This window comes from Rhizophagus irregularis, chromosome 25, assembly GCF_026210795.1.
Source record: "Rhizophagus irregularis chromosome 25, complete sequence".
NCBI classification, from domain to species: Eukaryota; Fungi; Glomeromycota; class Glomeromycetes; order Glomerales; family Glomeraceae; genus Rhizophagus; species Rhizophagus irregularis.
Window position 1 is genome coordinate 516,929 of NC_089453.1, and position 22,415 is coordinate 539,343.

At 30.4% G+C, this 22,415-nt stretch overlaps 12 protein-coding genes across 12 annotated transcripts; 5 read left to right on the forward strand and 7 right to left on the reverse strand.

Annotated features, from left to right (window-relative positions):
• The first annotated feature begins 206 nt into the window (after positions 1-206).
• OCT59_016589 (uncharacterized protein) lies at positions 207-1,394 on the forward strand. Its single transcript, XM_025323231.2, has 5 exons — positions 207-396; positions 484-589; positions 695-840; positions 908-1,094; positions 1,168-1,394. Exons 1-5 carry the CDS (start codon positions 288-290, stop codon positions 1,214-1,216), a joined length of 597 nt encoding a protein of 198 aa, XP_025188092.1. The 5' UTR covers positions 207-287; the 3' UTR covers positions 1,217-1,394.
• Positions 1,097-5,582, reverse strand: OCT59_016590 (uncharacterized protein; the record flags this gene model as incomplete). The annotated part of the gene is made up of 17 exons (XM_066145800.1): positions 1,097-1,993; positions 2,062-2,165; positions 2,241-2,352; positions 2,440-2,546; positions 2,618-2,750; positions 2,819-2,964; positions 3,047-3,106; positions 3,181-3,409; positions 3,494-3,600; positions 3,687-4,027; positions 4,135-4,248; positions 4,356-4,472; positions 4,551-4,889; positions 4,961-5,002; positions 5,079-5,124; positions 5,188-5,343; positions 5,403-5,582. 17 exons carry the CDS (start codon positions 5,580-5,582, stop codon positions 1,438-1,440), a joined length of 2,889 nt encoding a protein of 962 aa, XP_066003546.1. The 3' UTR covers positions 1,097-1,437.
• A 354-nt stretch (positions 5,583-5,936) lies between these two features.
• On the forward strand, positions 5,937-7,200 carry OCT59_016591 (uncharacterized protein). The gene is made up of 2 exons (XM_025324055.2): positions 5,937-6,103; positions 6,176-7,200. The coding sequence occupies exons 1-2, from the start codon at positions 5,959-5,961 to the stop codon at positions 6,844-6,846; spliced, it is 816 nt and encodes a 271-aa protein (XP_025188090.1). The 5' UTR covers positions 5,937-5,958; the 3' UTR covers positions 6,847-7,200.
• OCT59_016592 (uncharacterized protein) lies at positions 6,841-7,893 on the reverse strand. Its single transcript, XM_025324054.2, has 5 exons — positions 7,829-7,893; positions 7,666-7,761; positions 7,488-7,593; positions 7,193-7,414; positions 6,841-7,116 (listed from the first exon to the last, which is right to left on the reverse strand). The coding sequence occupies exons 1-5, from the start codon at positions 7,883-7,885 to the stop codon at positions 6,935-6,937; spliced, it is 663 nt and encodes a 220-aa protein (XP_025188089.1). The 5' UTR covers positions 7,886-7,893; the 3' UTR covers positions 6,841-6,934.
• Positions 7,894-7,963: 70 nt separating this feature from the next.
• OCT59_016593 (uncharacterized protein) lies at positions 7,964-9,577 on the forward strand. The gene is made up of 4 exons (XM_025324053.2): positions 7,964-8,170; positions 8,238-8,759; positions 8,828-8,978; positions 9,053-9,577. The coding sequence occupies exons 1-4, from the start codon at positions 8,017-8,019 to the stop codon at positions 9,504-9,506; spliced, it is 1,281 nt and encodes a 426-aa protein (XP_025188088.1). The 5' UTR covers positions 7,964-8,016; the 3' UTR covers positions 9,507-9,577.
• On the reverse strand, positions 9,453-10,235 carry OCT59_016594 (uncharacterized protein). Its single transcript, XM_025324052.2, has 4 exons — positions 10,105-10,235; positions 9,986-10,025; positions 9,785-9,922; positions 9,453-9,718 (listed from the first exon to the last, which is right to left on the reverse strand). The coding sequence occupies exons 1-4, from the start codon at positions 10,218-10,220 to the stop codon at positions 9,590-9,592; spliced, it is 423 nt and encodes a 140-aa protein (XP_025188087.1). The 5' UTR covers positions 10,221-10,235; the 3' UTR covers positions 9,453-9,589.
• A 547-nt stretch (positions 10,236-10,782) lies between these two features.
• OCT59_016595 (histone H2A) lies at positions 10,783-11,875 on the reverse strand. The gene is made up of 2 exons (XM_066145801.1): positions 11,824-11,875; positions 10,783-11,743 (listed from the first exon to the last, which is right to left on the reverse strand). Exon 2 carries the CDS (start codon positions 11,670-11,672, stop codon positions 11,106-11,108), a length of 567 nt encoding a protein of 188 aa, XP_066003547.1. The 5' UTR covers positions 11,673-11,743; positions 11,824-11,875; the 3' UTR covers positions 10,783-11,105.
• Positions 11,876-11,946: 71 nt separating this feature from the next.
• On the reverse strand, positions 11,947-13,526 carry OCT59_016596 (uncharacterized protein). The gene is made up of 4 exons (XM_025313077.2): positions 13,228-13,526; positions 12,982-13,155; positions 12,723-12,905; positions 11,947-12,655 (listed from the first exon to the last, which is right to left on the reverse strand). Exons 1-4 carry the CDS (start codon positions 13,451-13,453, stop codon positions 12,480-12,482), a joined length of 759 nt encoding a protein of 252 aa, XP_025188085.1. The 5' UTR covers positions 13,454-13,526; the 3' UTR covers positions 11,947-12,479.
• A 92-nt stretch (positions 13,527-13,618) lies between these two features.
• OCT59_016597 (uncharacterized protein) lies at positions 13,619-14,884 on the forward strand (the record flags this gene model as incomplete). The annotated part of the gene is made up of 9 exons (XM_066145802.1): positions 13,619-13,631; positions 13,714-13,780; positions 13,883-14,001; positions 14,082-14,195; positions 14,273-14,338; positions 14,414-14,510; positions 14,579-14,600; positions 14,670-14,754; positions 14,838-14,884. 9 exons carry the CDS (start codon positions 13,619-13,621, stop codon positions 14,882-14,884), a joined length of 630 nt encoding a protein of 209 aa, XP_066003548.1.
• Positions 14,885-15,559: 675 nt separating this feature from the next.
• Positions 15,560-16,971, reverse strand: OCT59_016598 (uncharacterized protein). Its single transcript, XM_025313076.2, has 3 exons — positions 16,312-16,971; positions 16,100-16,234; positions 15,560-16,014 (listed from the first exon to the last, which is right to left on the reverse strand). Exons 1-3 carry the CDS (start codon positions 16,943-16,945, stop codon positions 15,761-15,763), a joined length of 1,023 nt encoding a protein of 340 aa, XP_025188083.1. The 5' UTR covers positions 16,946-16,971; the 3' UTR covers positions 15,560-15,760.
• A 69-nt stretch (positions 16,972-17,040) lies between these two features.
• On the forward strand, positions 17,041-20,058 carry OCT59_016599 (uncharacterized protein; the record flags this gene model as incomplete). The annotated part of the gene is made up of 12 exons (XM_066145803.1): positions 17,041-17,094; positions 17,177-17,272; positions 17,338-17,547; positions 17,621-17,838; positions 17,919-17,982; positions 18,052-18,190; positions 18,264-18,587; positions 18,683-18,743; positions 18,810-18,920; positions 18,995-19,176; positions 19,244-19,338; positions 19,416-20,058. 12 exons carry the CDS (start codon positions 17,041-17,043, stop codon positions 19,719-19,721), a joined length of 1,860 nt encoding a protein of 619 aa, XP_066003549.1. The 3' UTR covers positions 19,722-20,058.
• OCT59_016600 (uncharacterized protein) lies at positions 19,708-21,458 on the reverse strand (the record flags this gene model as incomplete). Its single annotated transcript, XM_025309915.2, has 5 exons — positions 19,708-20,339; positions 20,407-20,690; positions 20,785-20,967; positions 21,050-21,276; positions 21,346-21,458. The coding sequence occupies 5 exons, from the start codon at positions 21,456-21,458 to the stop codon at positions 20,205-20,207; spliced, it is 942 nt and encodes a 313-aa protein (XP_025188081.1). The 3' UTR covers positions 19,708-20,204.
• Between the last annotated feature and the right edge of the window lie 957 nt (positions 21,459-22,415).

Consider the following 22,415-nt stretch of genomic DNA (forward strand, 5'->3'; position numbering starts at 1 on the left):
TATGATAATTGTGTTATTTCTACGTACATAAGACGTTAAGACATATAATTGTTATAACCATCTGGCAATTTGAGATAATTATAAATTATGAAATCCACATGAAATACATGAAATTTACGTAATACAAGTTGTACATTACATATTTTGCACATGTTCGAAGATCAGGCGCGCCTTTTTTTTTAAAAAAAAAATAAAATAAATAAATTCACGATGTATTTCCTCGATATATTTTTGTTCGATTTTTTTATGCGTTACCCAATTTCTTTCTTATACATTGGATACTAAAAATGTATCAGGAATTTTTAGATAATATTGATTTTTCTCAAAAATCCTTTTGGATTTCTTTCGCTTCTATAACTTTTAATCCACTTTTTTGGAATTTTGTCGCGAGAAGAGGTTAGAGATTCTTTACTTTTATTTATATAAATATAATAGAATATGAATTTATTATTTTAATTTCCTTCTTAAAAAATATATATATAGAACATAAAACGAGATTTTTAACCCGTTTTGTTGGTGGAAATCCATATATTGGTTGTTATTGTTTAGCTATAATAATTTTTTTCCTTGGAATTTTCAGAGATATCTTGTAAGTCTTTAACCTATCAATTTAAAAGTTTGTGTATTTATACATTTATTTACGTTTCTACGTTAAAAAAAAAAATTAATTTTTTCGAAATCCGAATGAATGAAGATATAAAAATGCAATTGATAAACAGCAAAAACTTTCTTCTTTAGATAATGATTATTCGAAAGGATTAGCTTTAGTATTATTTTTTACCGGAAATTTTTTTGTATTATCATCAATGTATGTGTTGGGTGTAACAGGAACTTATTTAGGTACGTGAAATTTTATTTTTGTTCTTCGTATGGTTTCCCTCTAATTTTATTTTGATAAAATTATTAGGCGATTACTTTGGTATCTTAATGGATGATCGTATTACATCTTTTCCTTTTAATGTTCTTGATAATCCGATGTATTATGGTTCTTCAATGGTATTTCTATCTACTGCTTTATGGTATGCAAGTCCTGCCGGAATTATTTTGACTTGTTGGGCTTTTATACTTTACTTAATTGCACTTCGATTTGAGGGGTACGCGTCTATGATCATATTGATATATTTAGATTTATCTTCTTAACTAATTTCATTATCTTTCTTTTCTTAGACCATTCACTTCAATGATTTATGCACAACGCGAAGAAAAAAAAAAATGAATAAAGGTTTACATTTTGTAAAATGAATAAAAAAAACAAATTAGGTGATAATTAATTAATTTATAATCTATTATATTTATTTAACAATGAGATTCTTGTTTGGTGTATATTTTGAAATTATTTATTGCTAATATATCATCATCACATAAAATTAAAGAAAATTAAATTTTACTATTTGAAAAGAAATATAAGTACAATATAATTTACAAATTTACATTAATCTAATACGGTATGCTGCTTAAATCAATATCAGTCGGTATATAATCAATTTCATCATCATCCTCACCCTCGTCATCATCCTCGTCGTCGTTTTCGTATTCGCCTTCATCATCTCCATCATCTATTTCATCGTCGTATCCCACCATACTTGCGTTTTCATCTGAATATATATCCATTCTTCCTGGCATATCAACATCACCTCCAACATAAACAATCCTTTGATTAGTTATTACAGAATCGTTTCCATTTGTTTTATTTAATAAATGATTTCCCGGTGATTCTAATACACCATGTGCTGATATTGTAGGATTATTGCTGTTACTGCCCGTTATACTACCGGTTAAATTTCGAATCATCCCTAAACGTGGAGATCCAATCGTAACAGCTGAACTCCTTGGAGACGATGGTGTTGTTGACTGATTCTCATATATTTCTAGAGGTATTTCAATGTCTGGTAAAGGCGGTTTCCAATAATTCCAATCATTATAAACTGTATCCCATTTACGACCACCAATATGAGGAAACATTTGATCCACTAAATCACTTAAATCTACATATCTATTAAGAGAATTTCATTAGTGGCCATGGTTAAATTTATACATACTTAGCAAATTAATCATACTAACGATGATCTATATCCTGACAATAACTCCAATATTACTTCACCATTTGAATCAATTGTGAAGATTCTTGATGGTGGTACATTAACGCTTCGATAGGATAAAGCATCCTAATATATAAATATATTTCAATTAATTTCATGAATCAAGAAAGATTACGAGATTATAAAATTTATAATTTATACCGTTATTCTATTTCCAAAACCTGCAAAAAATGGATTTCTATCTCCAAATAATTTTTGCACGTCTCGCAAGCATGCCATTTTGAAAACTTCGGGTTTGCGCATAATTACCTCCCTAAATTCAAAAGAAATTTCTTATTAAATCAAAATCAAAAAGTTTGAAATTGAAAGTACATGAATTAATGATTTGGTTGTATGATACCTGTGAAAAGCGGTCAATAAACGATCAGGTGACATAATAACAGGCCCATCGGGTAATTGATATTTGTCTTGTTCCACTTTCTTTAAATAATCTCTTGTATAATCAGCCTAAAAAAATAAAAATGCTCAATTATCTTTTTCTATTTAGATAAGTTTTTAAGTGATTTAACTTCTATTACCTGTCCGATAGCTCTACTTGTCAAATATAAAATTTGATATCCATTCCTTGTAATATCAGTATATAATTTGGCAACACCTGAATGTGTCCAGTCTCTGCCAATCATTGTAAACACATGACCAAGAGCATCTGACCTAATAACAATAAAAAGTGAGTTTATTGTATAAAAGAAATTAAGCATGAATTAAACATTTCTAATTACTTTGTAATAGTTCCATCTATATCAGAAATTACGATCTGTGTATCATAGTCCCAGAAGAATAGCTTCGCAATACATGTGGCTTTTTTTTGATAGGATGCGACGGAGAAAGATATTGTGTTTGCTCCTTTCTTTAAATTAAGACTTTTCTATAAACAATAAGCCAATGAAATTAGTACGCACGTCTACATATTATTTCTAAAGAATTATAAATTCATTAGCTTAGCTTACTAATTGTTCAGAAGTAAGACGGAGTGTTTTTGCATAAAACTTTGTTGGTTTTTCTTCTTCCTATACAAATAAAATAATGAAATTAATCAGAATCGATCATAGCCAGTGTTTTCGTTATTAACTTGCTTACTAACCTTTTCGACGTCATTTTTTGGCTTGTCGTCAACTTTTACTGGTGCTTCTATTGGAAGTGGACTTGATGAACGACTCCACCATCGACTCCATCCTCTTAAACTATATCTGCGCTGATCAGACGATCTACACTTATTATTATATAAATCAGTCACTGTCGAATCTGGAAGAGGCTTTTGAAATACAAGTAAAGAAGCTATTATTGGTGCAGCAGATTGCCACGAATAATATCTTAATTAAGACGAAGACAAAAAAAAATTTAATTTAAATTTAATAAATAAATTTTTATTATAAAACATATAAAGTAAACAATACCTGCTGTTATATTTAACAACTAAAGATTTATCATTCAAAATTCGTGGACTTTTAGAGAAAAATTCGTATGTAATTTGATTCTTGCGAAACATTTCAGCGTCAATTTCCTTTAATAAATACATTTAAATAAACAAATTAAATACAAGTTCAATATTAGAAAATAATCCAAGAATTAATAAATCATTATAATTACCTCGTCTCTTCCAAAATCTTCGCTTCCGCATAATGATATTTCAAAATGATGAAAGTTTCCTCCAATTTCTATGCCTGATTCTTTTTCGGCTGTATTATCATTTCCCCAATCTTTATCGTCAACGCCATCTTGCCAGTGTTCAATTTTCTCAGATTTTCTTACAGGCAATGCCCCCCATCTCCATGACCATTCTCCCGAATCTTTCGTAGGCTTTTTGGGATCATATTCCAATTCTGTATCACTCAAAGGACTAGTTCTACTTGTTCGCCTTTCCAAAGGTTTTTCCGGTTTTCGTGTTTCCTCCAATTCTGTATCGGAAAATGGTCCTTCAGATTTTTCCCCTGTATTATATTATATTAAAATAATACACAAATACATTAATTAACTGAAAATTTTAAGACATTGTTACAATGTCAAATCAAATTTAACAAAAAAATAACGCACGAACAATTTGGATGAACAGGTGGCATCGATAAAGCTCTCTCTCGATTCTGCCTCGATATTTCGGTTTCTAATTCTCCGTTTTTTTTTTGCGTTGCCATCACATCATTAAATTGAACTTCTGCACGAATTAACTGTATTATTATTATAGTCCTATTTTATTGTTGTTACAATCGATGATGATAAAAAAAAAAGATATGTATATTATTTTCGAATAATATTTCTTACCTAGATCAGATTCATCCTTTTTCAAATCTGATACAGAAACAATATCGTTTAAATTAAGCTTATTATTATTTTCTCTATTCGGCTGGTTTGCATCTTCACCATCTTTTAATACTATTTCTATTAGAAGTATCAAAAGTATAAACTAGTATTAGAATAGTTGAGTAAATGAATTTTAACAAAGAATCGGAAAATTACCGGTTTCAAGATGTAGCTTTGCCAATGAATCTCGTTCATCATCATTAATCGAAAATACTAGATTTGACGTGTTTGATTCCAATTTTATATCCTGATTGTTAACTGCAAGTCTTTCATTCACCTCATGAATAATATCAGCATTCAAAATTGCCTTATTTGATTCATCATCATATTCATCTGGTATTGTAGTCGGAGTTGTAACCTCATCCGTTATAGTGCCTTCTTCAGACGTTGGACTAGCTGGAGTTATAATTTCCGAAGGTGTATCAACTTTCATCCTACTCATATGCTCAGGCTCAGCAACAAACACTTTTGGTTCAGCGTCTCCCTCATAATCATCTTCTGTTCCAAAATCTAAAATGTTAATCATAGCAAAATTATTAAACCTGATTATAAAACAATTCACATACCTGAGCCAATTGCATTATTTTGCTCAACCTTATTTTTAGAAACTGAAAATTAGACATAATTAATTAAAATATTGATAACATATTTGCCAAAAGAGAATCATATTAAACGGATAATTACCACTTTCTTTAGAGCTATCTGTATTTAAATCTAAGAAATCGGGTTCCTATTATGTCCAAAAAATTGATTAGCTGTTTAATTAGATTTACTAAATCACAACAAATATTACCTCTTCAGTTGGTAAAGGCTGACTGGGACCTGCTAATGGAGAGGTTCGCAGTTCTTCTGGGACGTGATTTTCAGTTTCGAACACGAAAAAAGCTTCACCAGCTTCCCCAATTTTCATTGGGAAATCAACGACTTTACCATTGACGACAATTTCGACCTATATAAACAAGTAAATTAGTTATATACTAAATTAATAGTATTATTACCATTATATACCTTTTTTTCTTGAGGTCTTAGAACCATTAATTTCCCGAATCGAACGTGAAAAGGTGAACATGCTAATTCACCATTAGGTTTTTTAACAACGATTACATCAATTGCACCAGAAAGTGTTGACGGATTAATTTCTCTGTAAAATTGGTTTACAGTAGAGACTAATTTGTATACTGACTGCATACTTGCAAGCAATCACTTAAATGTTTAAACGGCGATCGGCCGAGTTTGCAATATTTTACCGTATTCAAATTCGATCTCTAGGTTGAGAGAATAAGTAATATTGAGTAATGAAATTTTTTTAAAAAAATCAAAAAAAAAAAGTTCGTAATCAAATCAATTTATAACTCCAAAATTCGGGAAATTCGGGGAAATTTGGTCGCCGATTGTCTTTTTCACGAATGATTGATTGAATGGTAAATGATATCATTATTGCATATATAGATAACAATTGATCAATGTTAACACGTGGATTAATTAATGGTTATGAACATATAAGGGAATTAGGGAAGTAGCACCATAAGTTTTCGATTGACTTTTTTGAACGTGTATACTCCCAATGGTGAGAATTGAAGCAGACCTAAGTCGATATTGTATTGGTAAGGGGAGAGAACAACAAGTGGATTTGTTATCCGACGATGATTTCTATTCGCAAGAAGATTATGAAGAACTTGAAAAAATCGAAAAATGGATCAGAAATTTATGTGAGCAATAAATAATATTATATAAATTTAGTAAGTATTACTTGCATTTCATTTTAATAATAAATATGACAGTTTTAGTTCACGAAAAGGTCCCCTTCATAAACATCGACCAAATATTGGATTTATATTATAAGACCTATTGTAGTGAATTTGACTGGGACAATTTCGCGAGGTCTTCTGATACAACATTATCTGAATTCATACTTGAAACTTGGCCCCAAAGTTTTAAAATTGTAACTTGTCCAAATAACAACTCGGAATGGATTTCTTTAACTAATTCAACCATAATTAAAGATGAATCTTTTGACGCGTTTCTATCTACAAAGAAAACGAAATCTAATGGACATGATAAAGGCTTATATGATATCGGATTTGGTCGGGACATTGGCAAAGTTAAAAATGAAAAGCGATTGAAAATGCAAAAGCAAAAGGCTGAGCAAATTTTGTGGAAAACGCGAAATTTAGTCCCAAATCGGACCATTTTATATCCGTGCTGTCTGGAATTATTATACAAGGAATTGTATAAAGAGATTGTTGATATTAAATCAACTGAGTATCATAGTTTTTCAGAATTAATGTACAATTCCATAATTTGGAAGCCTCTTGGAAAAGATAAATTTATCGCGGTCAAATCTGAAAATCAAAAGTACGACATATCATTATCAAAGAAGGAAGAACCTAAACTGAACGATTTGCAATTCGGTGTAATATCCATTATATCAGGTAAATATTATGGTGACTAGAAAAAAAGTATTATATCAATATATTTATTGAAATTATAAGAATGGGATGATTATTCTTGATATAGAATAACAAATAATCCACACATTTCTACCAACTTCTTTTTTCTCTTTTCATCGTCTTCCGTTTTGCTTTTTCCTTATCTCGCTGTTGTTTTTCCAAAAGTTTACGATTCTTTTCTTTTTCTTCCTCATGTTGCTTTTTCATTTGCTCTCTTTGCAATTGTTCTCTTTGTTTTACTTGTTCTGCATTGCGATTGGTTTTTAACAAAACTTTTATGTAATATAAATAGAATTATTAATTGATATAAAACAACCATTTAAATATTAAAAAAATAAGATTTATTACCTTCATTAATTTCCTTAGTTTCATTTCTGTCTTTATATTGGATTTCTGCTTCTCCATTTTCATTTTCTATAACCTCATCTAAATCGTAACTATATCTTTCAAGCAACTTTTCGCGTCTTTTGCGCTCTTCTTTTGTAAGCCGTTTTTTTGTATTACGAGGCAACATCGTAGGAGATTCGGTAGATATTAAAGCATCCGATTTTTGTTGTATAGCGTCACACTCTTGTAAATAATAATATATTGTAAGACTTATAAAAATTTAGACATAAAATACGAAAAAGAAATTTTATAATACCCTTTGCCTCTTTTTCTTCTCGTTTTTCTTTAATTTCTTGTTCCTCCACTTTAAATTCGGCCCATGCTTCGAATATATCATCTATTATTGATTTTGATGGTGTGTCCTTAATGAAAATTGAAAATAAATAAATAATAATCATTTAACAACTATTCAAGCTTCTAATAAATATTCTCACTGTTGCACCCAATATAAATTCGGAAATGGCTTCTCTCTTTTCCGATTCTTCTAGTGAATCATCAGTGATAATTCCTACAATGTACTCGTCAAACGTCTAAACAAATTAACAGTGAATAAATTGAATTTTCACCTTGTTGGCAAGTATCATAGTTAACAAATACCTCATCATGTAAGCCAATAGTGGATAACTTTTTTTTAATCAGTTCATTTAGTTTCATAACGGAATTATTATAATACTTAAATTTTAACACGGCTTAAAAATATTTAAATAGTGAGTACCTTACAAGTTGTGCAATGTGAGGATTATATTACTAGATGTTTATGTTTATTCATTTTTCTTTTGACAACAATGACTGAACGTTATCTAAAAAACTCATTAGACATTCCGAGTATTAACGATGCTAATCCCGAAAAACTTGATCATTTTGTAAAATTTAATACTGAAAAGATTCTTTTCAATTATCCAATATCACATTATTCTCGGGACTATAATGTATATGATGGTAAACATTTATTATTCAAGAAGTATTATTCCGGTTAAGTTTTTATAATAACTCTTTTAAATTTTAGGGTACGCTGGTATAGCTTTCACGTACTTTCACTTACACCAACTTAATCCCAATTTGACTATTGCTGGTGATAAAGTTGGTCTGTTGTGCACTACATATCTTTCAGCTGCATTATCTGCGGCAAAGAAAACTACGACAAAGCATGTTGGGTTTTTAATAAGTCATGTTGGACCCCTGGCTTTAGCTGTAGTGGTTTATCATACAATAGAAAAAAATTCCGATGAAGCCTTAAATTATATGAATTTAATTCTTGATAAGTATCATCATTTAGCAATAAAAGAGGATTCTAATGAATTGTTGTATGGACGTGCGGGTTATATTTACGCGTTAAAATTTATACAAAACCATTGCTTCGATAATGAAGAGATCATGCAAAAATTAACAGATGACAAAATCAAAGAAATTTTTGAATTGATCATCGTAGAAGGTCAAAAAGGTGGAGCAGATTCTAATAGTGTTGAGAAACCTCCATTAATGTGGAGTTGGAAAGGAAAGGAATACCTCGGTGCTGTGCATGGTGTTGGTAAGTGTTAATTAACACGTGTTTTATTTAATATTTGATCATCTTTCATACTAACGAGGAAAAAAAAGCTGGTATCGTTGCTATCTTGTTACAATTTAAAAATCTTGCCGAACCATATTTGAATGACTTGTTTCAAACAATGGAATGGCTAGCTAAAAACGCATTTGAGAATGGGAATTATCCTTCAAGCTTGTCAAATCGTGGTGATCATTTGGTTCAGTAAGTACGCTATGATTATAATCGTTAGAACTATGGTTAATTATTAATCTGAACTAACGAGCAGTATTTCAAAGAGTATGCCATGGTGCTCCGGGAATCGTTCCAGCATTTTTAAAGATATATGAATTATATCCAACACATGCAATTTCTTCGACTTTATTATCTGCAGCTATAAAATCTTCTGATTTGATATGGGAACGTGGCATTTTGAAAAAGGGTCTTACGGGTCTTTGTCATAATTCTCTCGGAAATGCCTATTCATTCCTCCTCCTTTATCTCGTTACTAAAAATGAGGAGCAATTAAGTAGAGCACTCGCATTTGGATTTTATGCAAGTCAATGGGAAAAAGAAACTGAAAAAAAACGTGTCAAAGTTCCAGATAGGCCTTGGAGTTTATGGGAAGGTCTTGCAGGAGGAGTTATATTTTGGGGAGATTTATCAACAGTATTAAGAGATGTAAAAACAAATATGGGATTGACAGTGAGCCGAGAAAAAGTTCTCGGGTTTCCTTGCTTTACTGATTTATAAGCAAATAAAATGTTAGCTTATATTGTAGGATTTACAGATGTTATAAATAAAGTTTACATTTTTTACAATTGAAATTTTCCTAATTATAATCTTGGACCATCAACTAAAACACAAGGACCACCACTAAGCAAATCAATTCCCGCTTGATTGGCATAATCTTGACATTCAATATCCTCAGCTCCTGGTTGTAACCAAACTTTTTTAATTCCAAGCTGAAAAGAAACAAAAATATCATTATCTAGGAAAAAAAGAAATAATAAATGATAGTCGCATTCTACCTTTTTAGCTTCCTCAAGAATAGTTTTAGTAATTTTCGGAGGAGTAATAACTGAGACCGAGACATCAGTATGATTAAGGTTTGAGATTAATGAAGAAAGATTTGGAACACATTCTAAACCTTCAATTAATCTTTCATTCTAGTAAATAAACCTTAATAATTAGAAAGCCATAAAAAGTTTGCATTTAAATAAAATTCATACCGGATTAATTGGAGTGACGAGACGATTATTAGAGATATACCTAAAATGTTAATGTTATTTTGAATTATTTTTTTTTTTGCATAAATGTATAAAAAAAAATTAAATATATTTAGGAATACCATTTTAAAACTTTATTGCCATATTTTGTTGGATCATTAGAAGCACCTACAACTGCATAATGGGAAGAAGAAAAAAATTCTTTAATTAAATTTGCTGTTTTTGCACGAGTTTTCATTTTAGACAAATTCCTAGAAAAATGGATTCAATAAAATTGTGCATTTCTTAAATACGCACGTGGAACTAATCGTAATTGCCAACCATTCGGGTTTGGGTTCGCACGGACATATTAAAATATGCAATGTTAATCCCGACCTTTACGCGTAACGGAAGCACCCACAAGTAGGTGTGACTAAAATTAAACTTGTAGCTGATAATGTGGCTTTTTAATCGCTAATAATAATTCGTTAAGAGCTAGCTAATAGATATCACGTGAGACTTCTATGACATTAAATCTTTCGTCTCATTTTTTTTAGTTGGTTTTTAAATATCAAGTAATGAATCTTTCGCTGATTAAATGAAATTGACCTTGTCGATTAAATATACATTTTATATTAATGATTTTCTTTCATTAATTTTCATTAACATTTCCAATTAGTAATTATATGATGAATGATAATGATCTTTAAGAAAATATAGAAATTCAAAGACAATCTTCCCTTTATGGGGTGATTAAGCCGATTAATTTTTAACGAACAAACAATTGTGCAAATGGTAATATTTTATGACGCATTCGAAAAAAAAAGTAAACAATTGAAAAACTTCTCAAGAAAGGTTTATTATAATTAAAATTTATTAATTACTACATCACAATGGTTTAATATTATTATGTTGGGGGATTAAAGGGAAATAAAAAATTTATGTTCTTTCCAACGTCTTTGATACATTTTGTGTGCAGAAATAAACTTCCGACCGATCACTAGAGAAAAAAATTACAAACTATAATGTTCCTGTCTCTCTTTATTTTTTTTTTTTTTAAATAAACGTTAACAGAAGTACTACATCCCCCCTAAAATCCTTTAGCGTAAAAATGTAATATAGTAAATTAAAAGAAAAAAAATAATTATGCCGTTTTTTGAACAGCAGGGGATTTTCCACCGGCTTTAGGTTTCTTTGGAGATGGGTTTACAGGTCCACTGCCAACTACGACAGTCTTCTTTTCACCTTTCTTCTTGGGAAGTAGTTCGACGTGAATATTTGGAAGAACGCCACCCTCCGCAATATGGACATGTCTCAACAAGATATTAAGTTCTTCGTCATTTCGTATAGCCAATTGAAGATGCCTGGGGATAATTCTTTGTTTCTTGTTATCTCTTGCAGCATTTCCAGCAAGTTCAAGTACTTCGGCAGTTAAATATTCTAGGACTGCAGCTAAATATACAGGAGCACCAGCACCGATACGGTCAGCATATCTACCTTTCTTGAGAAGACGGCTCATACGGCCAACGGGGAACGTAAGTCCTGCCTTAACGCTTTTTGTGACCTTTTGAGGTGTTGTTATGGCTTTTGCTCCTTTACGCTGCTTTGTTTTTGTTTTTCCTCCTTCTTCTGGAGCGGGCGGAGCAGTATTTTCAGCGTTTCGTCCACGAGAGCTTCTTCCAGCGGAGTCTCCTCTTTCCACAGTAGACATCTTTCTTTATTGAAATAAAAATGGAAGGTTTCGTTTTAAGTATAAGAGGTTTAAAAAAAGTGTCAAAGAGTCTTGACAATATATGAATTTGTTGGCGTTAGTATTTCTTAGTAGTTAGGGGGAAGAGTTTTTTTGAAAGTCGAAAACGAACTTTGAGATGTAGCTCTTTATATAACCGTGTCGTGTTTTGTGATGAGTGATTCGTGTAACCTTTGATCCTACAAGCCACTATTGATAAATAATGACAAACGCGTGTCACGGTATCAATTCTTTAGTTTACATAGTTTATTTATTTCAATATATTTAGTTAGTTCTTTGTTAGCTTTTGCTTACGTCATGTACGTCACGTACAAAAACTGGTTTTCCTAAAAATAGATGAGTTTGAGAACTTATGGTCGCGTGGAATATTTACGTGATAAAAAATGTTTATTTTGGATCAAAACATTGAAATTTCGTCGCGACTTATCTACTTCCACTGCTTCCTGATGGCATAACCTTGAACCCACCCCCCCTATTGTAAAATATATTATGCGGTCCAGTCAGACCCGTCGCACAGGTCAAGAACGATACATTTGCTCCACTGCTTCCTACTTCATATTATCTTAATGCAGCTAATGCAATGAATATGTGTGTAACGTGAACAATAAATTACAATATTGCTACTTGTCGTTTAATTTCCAAATTAGGAAATTTATTTTAGAAAATACGTTAAATTATCAATCATTTACGAAGGATCAACTCATGAATTCACTGCGGTCGATTAATTCATCTCGTAATAATGAGAATTAATTTTAAGAATCGAGTTTTTTAATATTCCAGATCAGGATTCAAATCCAAATTGAGAGCATCTGTTTGATTGGTTTGCTGCACAATTTCCACGGGGCCAAAAGAATTTGATCTTGCGTGTGTTTCATCTATCATTACACGATCAGGTTCTTCATCTTCATCATCTTCTTCGTCCTCTTCCTCGAGAGATTGATCTTCTATTAGATTCAAAGAAGTAAGTACATTATAATTTTCAGATATATATACTAATTTTCTGCACATTACCATCTTCAAAACTTTCGTCTGCGTGCTGCCGAAATAATAATCCCATTCGCATACGTGGTTCATCAGGGTAAGGTGGATAGGCTATCATCGAAGAAGGTATTGCAGGATTGTAATGGGGTGGAGCTGATGTATATTGGCTTAGTCTATTAGCATAATCCAATATTTCTTCGGCACTCACTCGAGCTATTAATTAAGAAAGTTAAGAACAAAACATCTGAACAGAAGAATCAAAATATTGTATTAATTATTATAGTTTTACATTCTTCTGCCGTTCGAATGGCTTGCTTTGTTATGCGTGCTTCCTCTAAACATATATCGAGTTGTTCTTTTCCCGTTTTCAGTGCCAACGCAAAATCCATCAATGCTTGATTTTCTATGTCAATTTCATTTTCCATTTGTAAAAGTTTACGATGAACTTTTTGATGTTCTTCGACTAATAATTGTGTGATATAAATTTAACGAACATTAATTAAAAAATGAATTATTCTTTTAAATGATTTCTTACTTAAATCAAGTCCTTTCTGTAATTTTTTATCTAAAGCTACAATCTTTTTCATTATTTCTATCGGTGTTTGATTTATTTGTTTTATTCCTTCCGAATATGATGCAATCGCATTAAAAAATTGATCTATTAAACCCTCATATTCGACCAAATAACCTTTAACTGGTGTGGTTATTTCGTTTGAGAATTCCTCCTGAAATGTAGCCGATGTTTGAGAAAAGCTGGACATTAGGAAGTTGTATTTGACTATTATCTTCGGTAGCGTTAGCGTTAGTGTCTACATTGTGTCTACATTGTTACACTGAAGTGACTGAACACATTGGTATGTATTTATATCACATGATGAACTGATTATCAAAAAAAAGGTTTCGGAATTTTAATTAATAAATAAACGATGTCGACAAATTGTTAAGATTTTTTTTATTAATTTGTTTTTATTTGTTGTGAGTAATGTAAGTCAAATTAATTTATTTCCACTAACTCCAATAGTAAAAATACTTCCGGACGATGTGACTGAATATCGAACTAAAGAATATTGGGAAAAGCGCTACTCAAAGTATCTTTTTAAATTTTTATAAATTTGTTTAAATTTATAAATGTTGTTCGAACTTAATCTCGGATAAATAATTGATTTTAATTTCAATTTGTCGTTTTCAAGAGAACCACCCGAGATTTCTTTTGATTGGTTTAAAAGCTATAAAGAATTAAAGCCGTTATTTGATGTGCATTTACCTAATAAAAATGTATCAATACTCGTGTTGGGATGTGGTAACTCCGGTATGATGATAAGAAATTTGATGGAATTACTCTTCATTGTATTTAATTTAATTATCTTTATTAATGTTTTTTCTAAATAGCATTGTCGGAAGATATGTATGATGATGGATATCATAATATCACAAACATTGATTTTTCAGAAACCGTAATAGAAAACATGCGACTTCGATGTAAGGACAGAACTGGAATGACATGTAAGCCTCTAATGAAAAAAATATTTTTTTATGCGAAATTATTATAAGATTACTTATTCATAAATTGTTTGAAATAGGGATTGAAATGGACATTCGTGATCTCAATTTCCTCGATAGGACATTTGATATTGTGATTGATAAAGGTGTGTGTTCATAGGTTTCGCAAATTTAAAGAATAAAAAATAATTAATTTTCTTGTGTGCATATCAATATCATAGGAACGATGGATGCATTAATGTGTGACGAAGGCGATGTTTGGGACCCGAACCCCGAAGTTATTGAGGTTGTAAGAAAAGAAGTCGACGAAGTAACCAGGTACTTTGATTTGTTTGTAACAATTTCATGATTATATTGATGGACTGAAATTCCTATCCTTATATAAGAATATTAAAAGTCGGCGGGAAGGTACCGAATCATACCTCTTGCATGTTAAGAATACACACCATAATAAATAAATAATTTCTCTGATTTTAGTTTATATATGTTACATTTGGACAACCACACTTTCGTCGTCGATATTTAGAAAGACCTTGTTGGAAAGTAGAAGTAGAAACATTAGGTAAGCATTACATTCGTAGCAAAATTATTATTAATAACGTTAACAAGTTTACAACTAACTTTATTATGCTTTGGATCGGAAAGGCGAAGCGTTTCATTATTTCTTTTACCACATGACACTATTAAACTAAATGGTTATTCTGAAGGGTCACTTATTAAAATGTAAGAATAAAACATATTAAATTAATGGAAAACATGAAAAGGTTTGTTTGGAAGCTATAATGTTTTTCTATCGCTAAAACTAATTTCTAAATTTAGATAATCAATTCTTATTTAGATTATGTCAGTGTGATAATAAGAATAAAAATTTATTCTTTCTGGACTAAGGGAAACTAAGAATAGGGTGTAGCAAAAAATAAAAAAAAAATACTTTTTTTAAAAAAGAAAATGTAATACAAAGGGAGGATGAATATTAAGGTAAGGTAATTCCCAACTCCAATTTCCTAGAAGTCATTGAATTCTCTGATATTGCCGCTCATATCCATTATAATTTTTATAATTTGAAAATCTCTTTTTCAGAATATGAATCAACCAAGTAATTGGCGGTAAAGTATTTCTTCTAGCTAATGCCATCATATGACTTTCAACATCTTCAATAGGAATAATAAAAATCGTTTATGTCAAGCAGTAAAGATTAATAAATAATAATTTGCAGATAATATCTAATTGGTGAATTAAATAAAATATAGAAAATGATATAAAAAAGGAAATTTCATATTTAAATTTCGCAATTTGAAGTTTGTTTCGTAAAAGGATGACCAATAATTATTTATTGAATTATCTGATTTGAAACTAATGTTTCATATAGAATATTTTCAAATTGAGTGGATAATTGAACTTTATAGCTATGGGTAAAAAACAATGACATTTACATCAGAATTATATACAGCACTCTAATTGGTTAGATTAATCCCATCATATAGATAAAAAATATATTTGCGATATTAAGCTAATAAATGAAATTACATATAGTGATAAAATTAAATGATAACTTTTTTAAATGTCCATTAAATGTTTTCAATGATTGCATTCCCTTTCATGGCAATCCCACCACGTTTATTCTCTGCCCATAATTCATAGGAAGAACCACTCGGATTATCTGACTCACTTTTCTTTCCGCATATTTTAAATTCTTCACCTACAAATAATGGACTAACAGCTCGATAAGAAAAAGATTTAATGTACGATATTTTATTTGGAAGATTGTCTCTCATTAAATCAAGAAGAAGCGTAAGAGTAAGGGGACCGTGGACCAAACATGCTGAAATGAATAAAAGAAATAAATGTGAGTAGCTAGGTTTACAGAACTGTTCTCGATACATTAGCTTTCTGCCAAGTAAATTTACCAGGATATCTCTCAACTTGAGTTGTATAAGGGTGATCATAGTGAATACGGTGACTATTAAAAGTCAAAGCTGAAAATCGAAATAATAAAAGTGGAGTTGGAAATACAGTTTGTTCAAAATCCGGTGTCTTATTTACTAGTAAATGAACGTAGTGTTAGCTTTTACAAGAATCTATATAGAGCAATTTCCTAAAAAAAGAAACTTTTTTTTACATTTAATAATTTTTTGTTCCGGTTTCTTTTCCTCAATTTTTATATATGCTAAACATCTTGTGTCTCTCATACTCCATCCGAATTCATTAGTAATATTTCTATCTATCCATACAAATATATTCTCCCCTCTAGGACTTGACTTAATTTCAACTTCACGACATTTTGTATTCATTGTGGCATGTTGGCCAACACATAATGGATTAGTTGCACTAAATGATAATTCTCCACCTGCCCACATTCTTCTTAAAGATTGTAGTGGTGGCTCATGTGTAGTTTCTGAGCCGTCTTTTCCTAAATCTCTTTCATAAATTCTGGGAGGAAAATATGCTAAATGGTAATTAGGTGGAACTCGTGTTCCTTCGGGAGGAATTTGCGTTGCGGGGATATCATCCGTTATATAATTTCTTCTCAGGGTAATTGCAAAAAGTTGAAGAGGTGAAGCAGTAATAGTATCAGTAAAACTTTCGGTATCTCTCGTTACTTTTTTTTTCCAGTCATTAATGAGTTTTTTTGTATCAGAAGTATCAATGTTAGCGTTTTTTCCTTTACGTTCTAAAGTATTAAAAAATGTTCTAATTTGTTGTGAACCTGCTAGACATTGCGAAGTTCTTGAGCGAACTGCGTAGAGATTCATTTTTTTTTGCCCGGTTGCACATGTGCGTCGTTTTTTTGATTCGTAGATCGACACTATTATATGGAAATCTACAGATTATCTGGATTTTTGCCAAAATGTCTCTGTCTTCTAAAGGAAAAAAACGTAAACTTACCGAAAAAACAAAATATGCAAGTTCTTTTTATTATTGTTTTTTTTTTAAAAAAAAAACTATTCCGCATATTTAACTCAACAGTTTATTTGTCTAGATAGTCTTCTGAACTCGAACAAATTAAAGATTTGGAACAGAGAATATCAGTGAGCAAATCTAATTATAACAATATAGTTACATTACTGGAATATACAAAGGTAATTTTCTTTTTTTAAGCAGAGATGTAAAAATGAATTCTTTTTAAGTTTTCGCTTGTTGATAGGATAAATCTCCAAAAGTCATTCATTCAGCATTATATGCATTATATCGGACTTTTTCACCTCTGCTATCTAAAGGTGAATTACAAAAACCTAAAAATGAAAATCTAGAGAGAGATAAAAAAGGATTGATAAAGATTTGGCTTCGAGATAATTATGTTCAATATGTAAATACGTTATGTAATTTTCTTAGACACGAAGAGCCAGGATTACAGGTACTTAATTATTTTGATTCATTATTATTTATTTTATTTTATTATTGATATAATTATTTGCTGTGATAAAAAGATTCCATCGTTAAATATACTGTTGAATCTTCTTAAAATCGAATCCACATATCTTACATCAGCGTCTGGGTCACACCAATTTTCAAATAATCATTATTATCATGTTGTTGAAGGACTTATTGATAATGAAAATTTCAGTGAACCGTTAAAAACCGAATTCGTTGAAAAGTATTGGAACACCTATGATGATTTGAGATTTTACTTTTTAAAAAATGCCTCGTAATTAATTATCTTTACTAGTTTTTCAGTCTCCAGATTTTTATATTTTTTATATATAATTTTCTATTCTTATTGTGTAGAAAAATCATTAATTTTTTCTTGGACAGTGGAAAACCAAAAGACAAAGTCGGACCTGTTTCTAAGGTATTTTTTCGAGATAATATTTTATTTGATTTAGGATATTAATGTATTAATTGAAATAGTTTGAATTAGAAAAAAAGATTAGACGAAAAATCAGTTGACAAATTAAATAGTTTAATGGAAAATACTTTTTCGATACTTGAAAATTTACGAACTATGCCAACTGATGCATCAGAAATTGATGAGTTTTGGACAGGTCATCCTGCACCTGGTAATAATTAAAATTTTTTATGAAATTTTTTTTTTTAAAGGCACTCGTTTAAGCTATACTCTTGATTTTTCAGAATTATCGAACAGTCAAGAAAACGATGATTGTGAAGATGACTCAGATAATATGTTGTTTGATGATTTATTCAATGAAAACTTCGAAAAGGAGCAGACAAAAGAATCTCAAAAAGAAATCCCTCATAAGAAAACTAAAAAACCAGTGTTGCTTCAATTATCTGCACACAAAAGAGTTTTTTCTGATTGCTGGTTAGCGTTAATGAAACTTCCAATGACACAGGAATCATACAAGAGAATCCTTTTAATTATGCATAAGAAGATAATTCCTCATATGCCACAGCCTACTTTATTAATGGATTACTTAACTGAATCATATAATGCCGGTATTGTTATTATGAGTATTAACTGTTAAATATTTAAATATTGAGATGGAGCTTATGATAAAGGAATAATGCCGAACTATATTTTTATCTTTTAGGTGGTGTCACTAGCATTTTGGCACTCAATGGTTTATTCACTCTTATTAATGAATATAACTTGTAAGTATTATAAATATGATGAAATTTTTAATTTCTACCATAATAGTAATTTAATTTTATCTATAGGGATTATCCAGATTTTTATAAGAAATTATACACTTTATTTGATCGTAATTTGATGCATGTAAAATATCGGTCTAGGTTTTTCCGTCTGGCTGACCTCTTTCTTGCTTCTACGTATGTATTAATTATATTGAAGACAATGCCCATTTTTAGTTGTCAAAAAATACAAATAATATAAATTTTTATAGATATCTTCCTGCTCAATTAATTGCAGCATTTATAAAAAGAATGTCCCGACTTTCATTAACAGCTCCGCCACATGGTATAGTAATGATAATACCTATGATTTACAACTTGATTAGGCGGCATCCAAGCTGTACTGTTTTAATACACAATTCAAATGAGCATGTTAACAAATTGGGAAGAAATCGTAAGTATTTGGCAAACAAAATAAATTAACAATTATATTTTTTAATATAAACGTTCATTTATTTTAGACTCAGAAATTGATAATTTGGAAGATCCTTACAATTTTGATGAACCAGATCCCATGAAAAGCAATGCATTAGAAAGTTCCCTATGGGAGATGAAAGTAATTATGTTTTATATTAATTTTGAAATTTTATTAACAAAGGTATCTAACTCATTGGGTAACTAATATTTATTTAGACCTTACAAGATCATTATTTTCCTAATGTCGCAACCTTAGCAAAGATCTTCCAAGCCAAATTTACCAAACCTTCTTATAACTTGGAAGATTTTTTGGATCATACGTACTTAACATTAATCGAATCTGAGCTGAATCGTAAATCTAAAAAGAATAAGATGCCTGCACTATCATGTGAAAGGCCAAAATATATATTTCCAGCAGAAGAGAGTATAGAATTGATTTATAAATCAGAAAAATTCGATGTCAATGAAAGAGAATTAGTATTTGAAAACATGAAGAAAGGATGGGAAGTATGGCAGTTTTGAAGTATTTTAATTAAATATACATTCTTTATCAAGAAATATTATCATTTTATAATCCCATAACTCGCGGAAAAAACAATTTTCATAAACAACTGAAAAGTCGAGATATTAATTTTTAATATTTCTTTCTTTTGAACAGTAGTAGATTGTAAAATCCAGATGCAAAATTGACAAAGTACCATCCAGTTTCGTCCTTTTCATAATTGATGAGATTTATTGTATATTCTTATCTATTCTTATCATTCTTGCATATTTAGTTCAATCTACATGTCTCATTAATTGCTATCATTTGTTCTTACTTCAACCATTTCATGCATTGAAGGATTGATGATAAAATTCATATTTTTACTAATTATCATGATCCTATGGACCATCCTTCATTCTTATGGCCGAGTATCAACTTATAGCCATATTTCTTCTATAATAAGAATTATTATACACTACCGACATATGTTTGCACGTTTTTTTTAGAATTGGAAATTATTTTTATTTTTTTTTTAATTCAGTAAGGTTCTCTCCTTGTCCCCAAAGACTACAAAATAAAGCGTGTTCAAAACGTACATAATTTCTTTGCGCTCCACTATCATTCGCTTTAGCAATTATTGCTTTCATTCCGCGTACCTTTTAAAATAAATTCATTTAATTTTAGTAAATCTTTAATAAAGTAAAACAAAAAATGATTATTTACCGCTTTCACAGAATTCATTTTTCTTTCTGCATTTAATTCTCCTTCCTTAGGGGAGAAATATACATATGGATCAAGAAATTCTTTTGATTTGTTTATTGTTTCGCCATTTTTAGCAATAATATCAGCATAACCTATATCATATGCTTGTTGTCCAGTTAATAATTCACTTGCACCCAAAACTCTTAGAGCTTTCGTTTTTCCAATTATATTAATTAACCTCCCACCGCCACCCCATCCAGGTGTAGTAGCCATCTTCACATGTACAAATCGGATTTTAGCAGTAGCTAATAAAGACATCAACATGTTTTTCAAAAAATAAATACCAAATGTATCAAATGACCATCAAATGTATAATTAAATGATCGAAACCTATCTAACCTGATATACAACGATGATCACACGCTGTCGTTAATTCTGCACCTCCTCCTAATGCATAACCTTCAATCGCGGCAATTGAAATTAAAGGAAGACGACTAAAACGTAATAGTGCATCTTGCATAAGCGAACTCATTTTTTTACCATTTTCTGGAGTCATGATATGGCTTTTTGCTACACTTAAATCTTTTTTTTTTGGGAGAGATCATAGTTGAACTAACTCAATTGATTAATTATTATTAAAGTTCTAAATATTGGGAAGACTTACCTAAACCAGAACAAAAGGTATTTCCGTCTCCTGATAATATTAGTGCTACTAAATCATTTTCCTCTTTTGAATTAGTTTTGTCTTTTGTTATATTTTCTAATTTATCCACTATATCAGCTAATTCGGCCATCATTTTGCCGCTTAAAGCATTGTGTCGCTCAGGATTGTGAAGTGTTATCAAGCCAATTCCTTGTAAAAAAGAGGAATTAAATTCGACCGAGCCACGACTGTTAAAATATATCATTAATTAGGGTAAATTTGAAAACAGGATAGGAACGATGAAATTGTGAAAGTACCCGATTTGCCGAAGTTCTTCACGAATAACGTTAAGGTTCTCTTGCACTGGAGAAAGCCTAAAGCGTTCGGAGAAAAAAGAAGAAAAACCACGTTTAAATAGAAAGGATGACATTATACATTAAAAATTTAAGGGTAGGGTTTACCCCTTATATAGCAGCTGATAGGTGTTTATATGGTAAAAATTTTTGTCATGTAGAAACTAATATAATTGTGTTTTTGTGAAAAAGAAGAAAAAGATGATTTATGAGAACGCCATCCATCAGGGATTTCACTCTCACGTGATCTTAAGAAAATCTATTTATATTACACAAACTATTTATAGTTATAAAATTTTATCAGTATATTCTTTAAATACTACTCTAACTTAATATCTAACGAGACCTCTAAGATCTCTTTGTTCCACCAAGTTTTACTAGGAAGAACTTTAGAATTACAAACATGTTACACGAAGTCAGTATGTTGGTTTTATAACCTTTAAAAACCAATATTAATTAACCTTTTATATTCACGTGAGCAAGGTTGAGATGATCATTTTTTTTGAAGTTTTTTGTGAAACTCCAAGATTGGGTGTCATAAAAATAGATTCAGTCAACCAATGAAATCTACATTTTTTTACTTTGGATAAAACCAATCAATATTTCGTGGATACGAGATGTGTATGCTAGTTCTCAGTCATTTTTATTGATTTGCAAGAATGCTTAATAAAATAAAATGCTTTTTCAGAGCTCATAATTGAGAGGTTAGAAATCTGTAACGTTAAGGATGACGCACCGGTGACTGACTATTATACGGTCAATCGTACGACCGAAAATATAGATTATTTTTCCCATAAGCCGAACAAATTAAATGCCAGGAGCATGGTTGAAGCTAAAAATCCTGTTTTATGCGAATTTTATCAATTTTTCTCGGGCTAAAAAAAAATTATATATCAGTTAAAAAAAAAGTTAATTAGTTAACATTAATACTTTCCGTAGTGCCATTTAAAGTTTTTTTGTTGCAGAATGACACGTGCGAAGCAAAAATATCATTGCGTAGAAATATATAATCTTAACATCATAAATTTTAATTT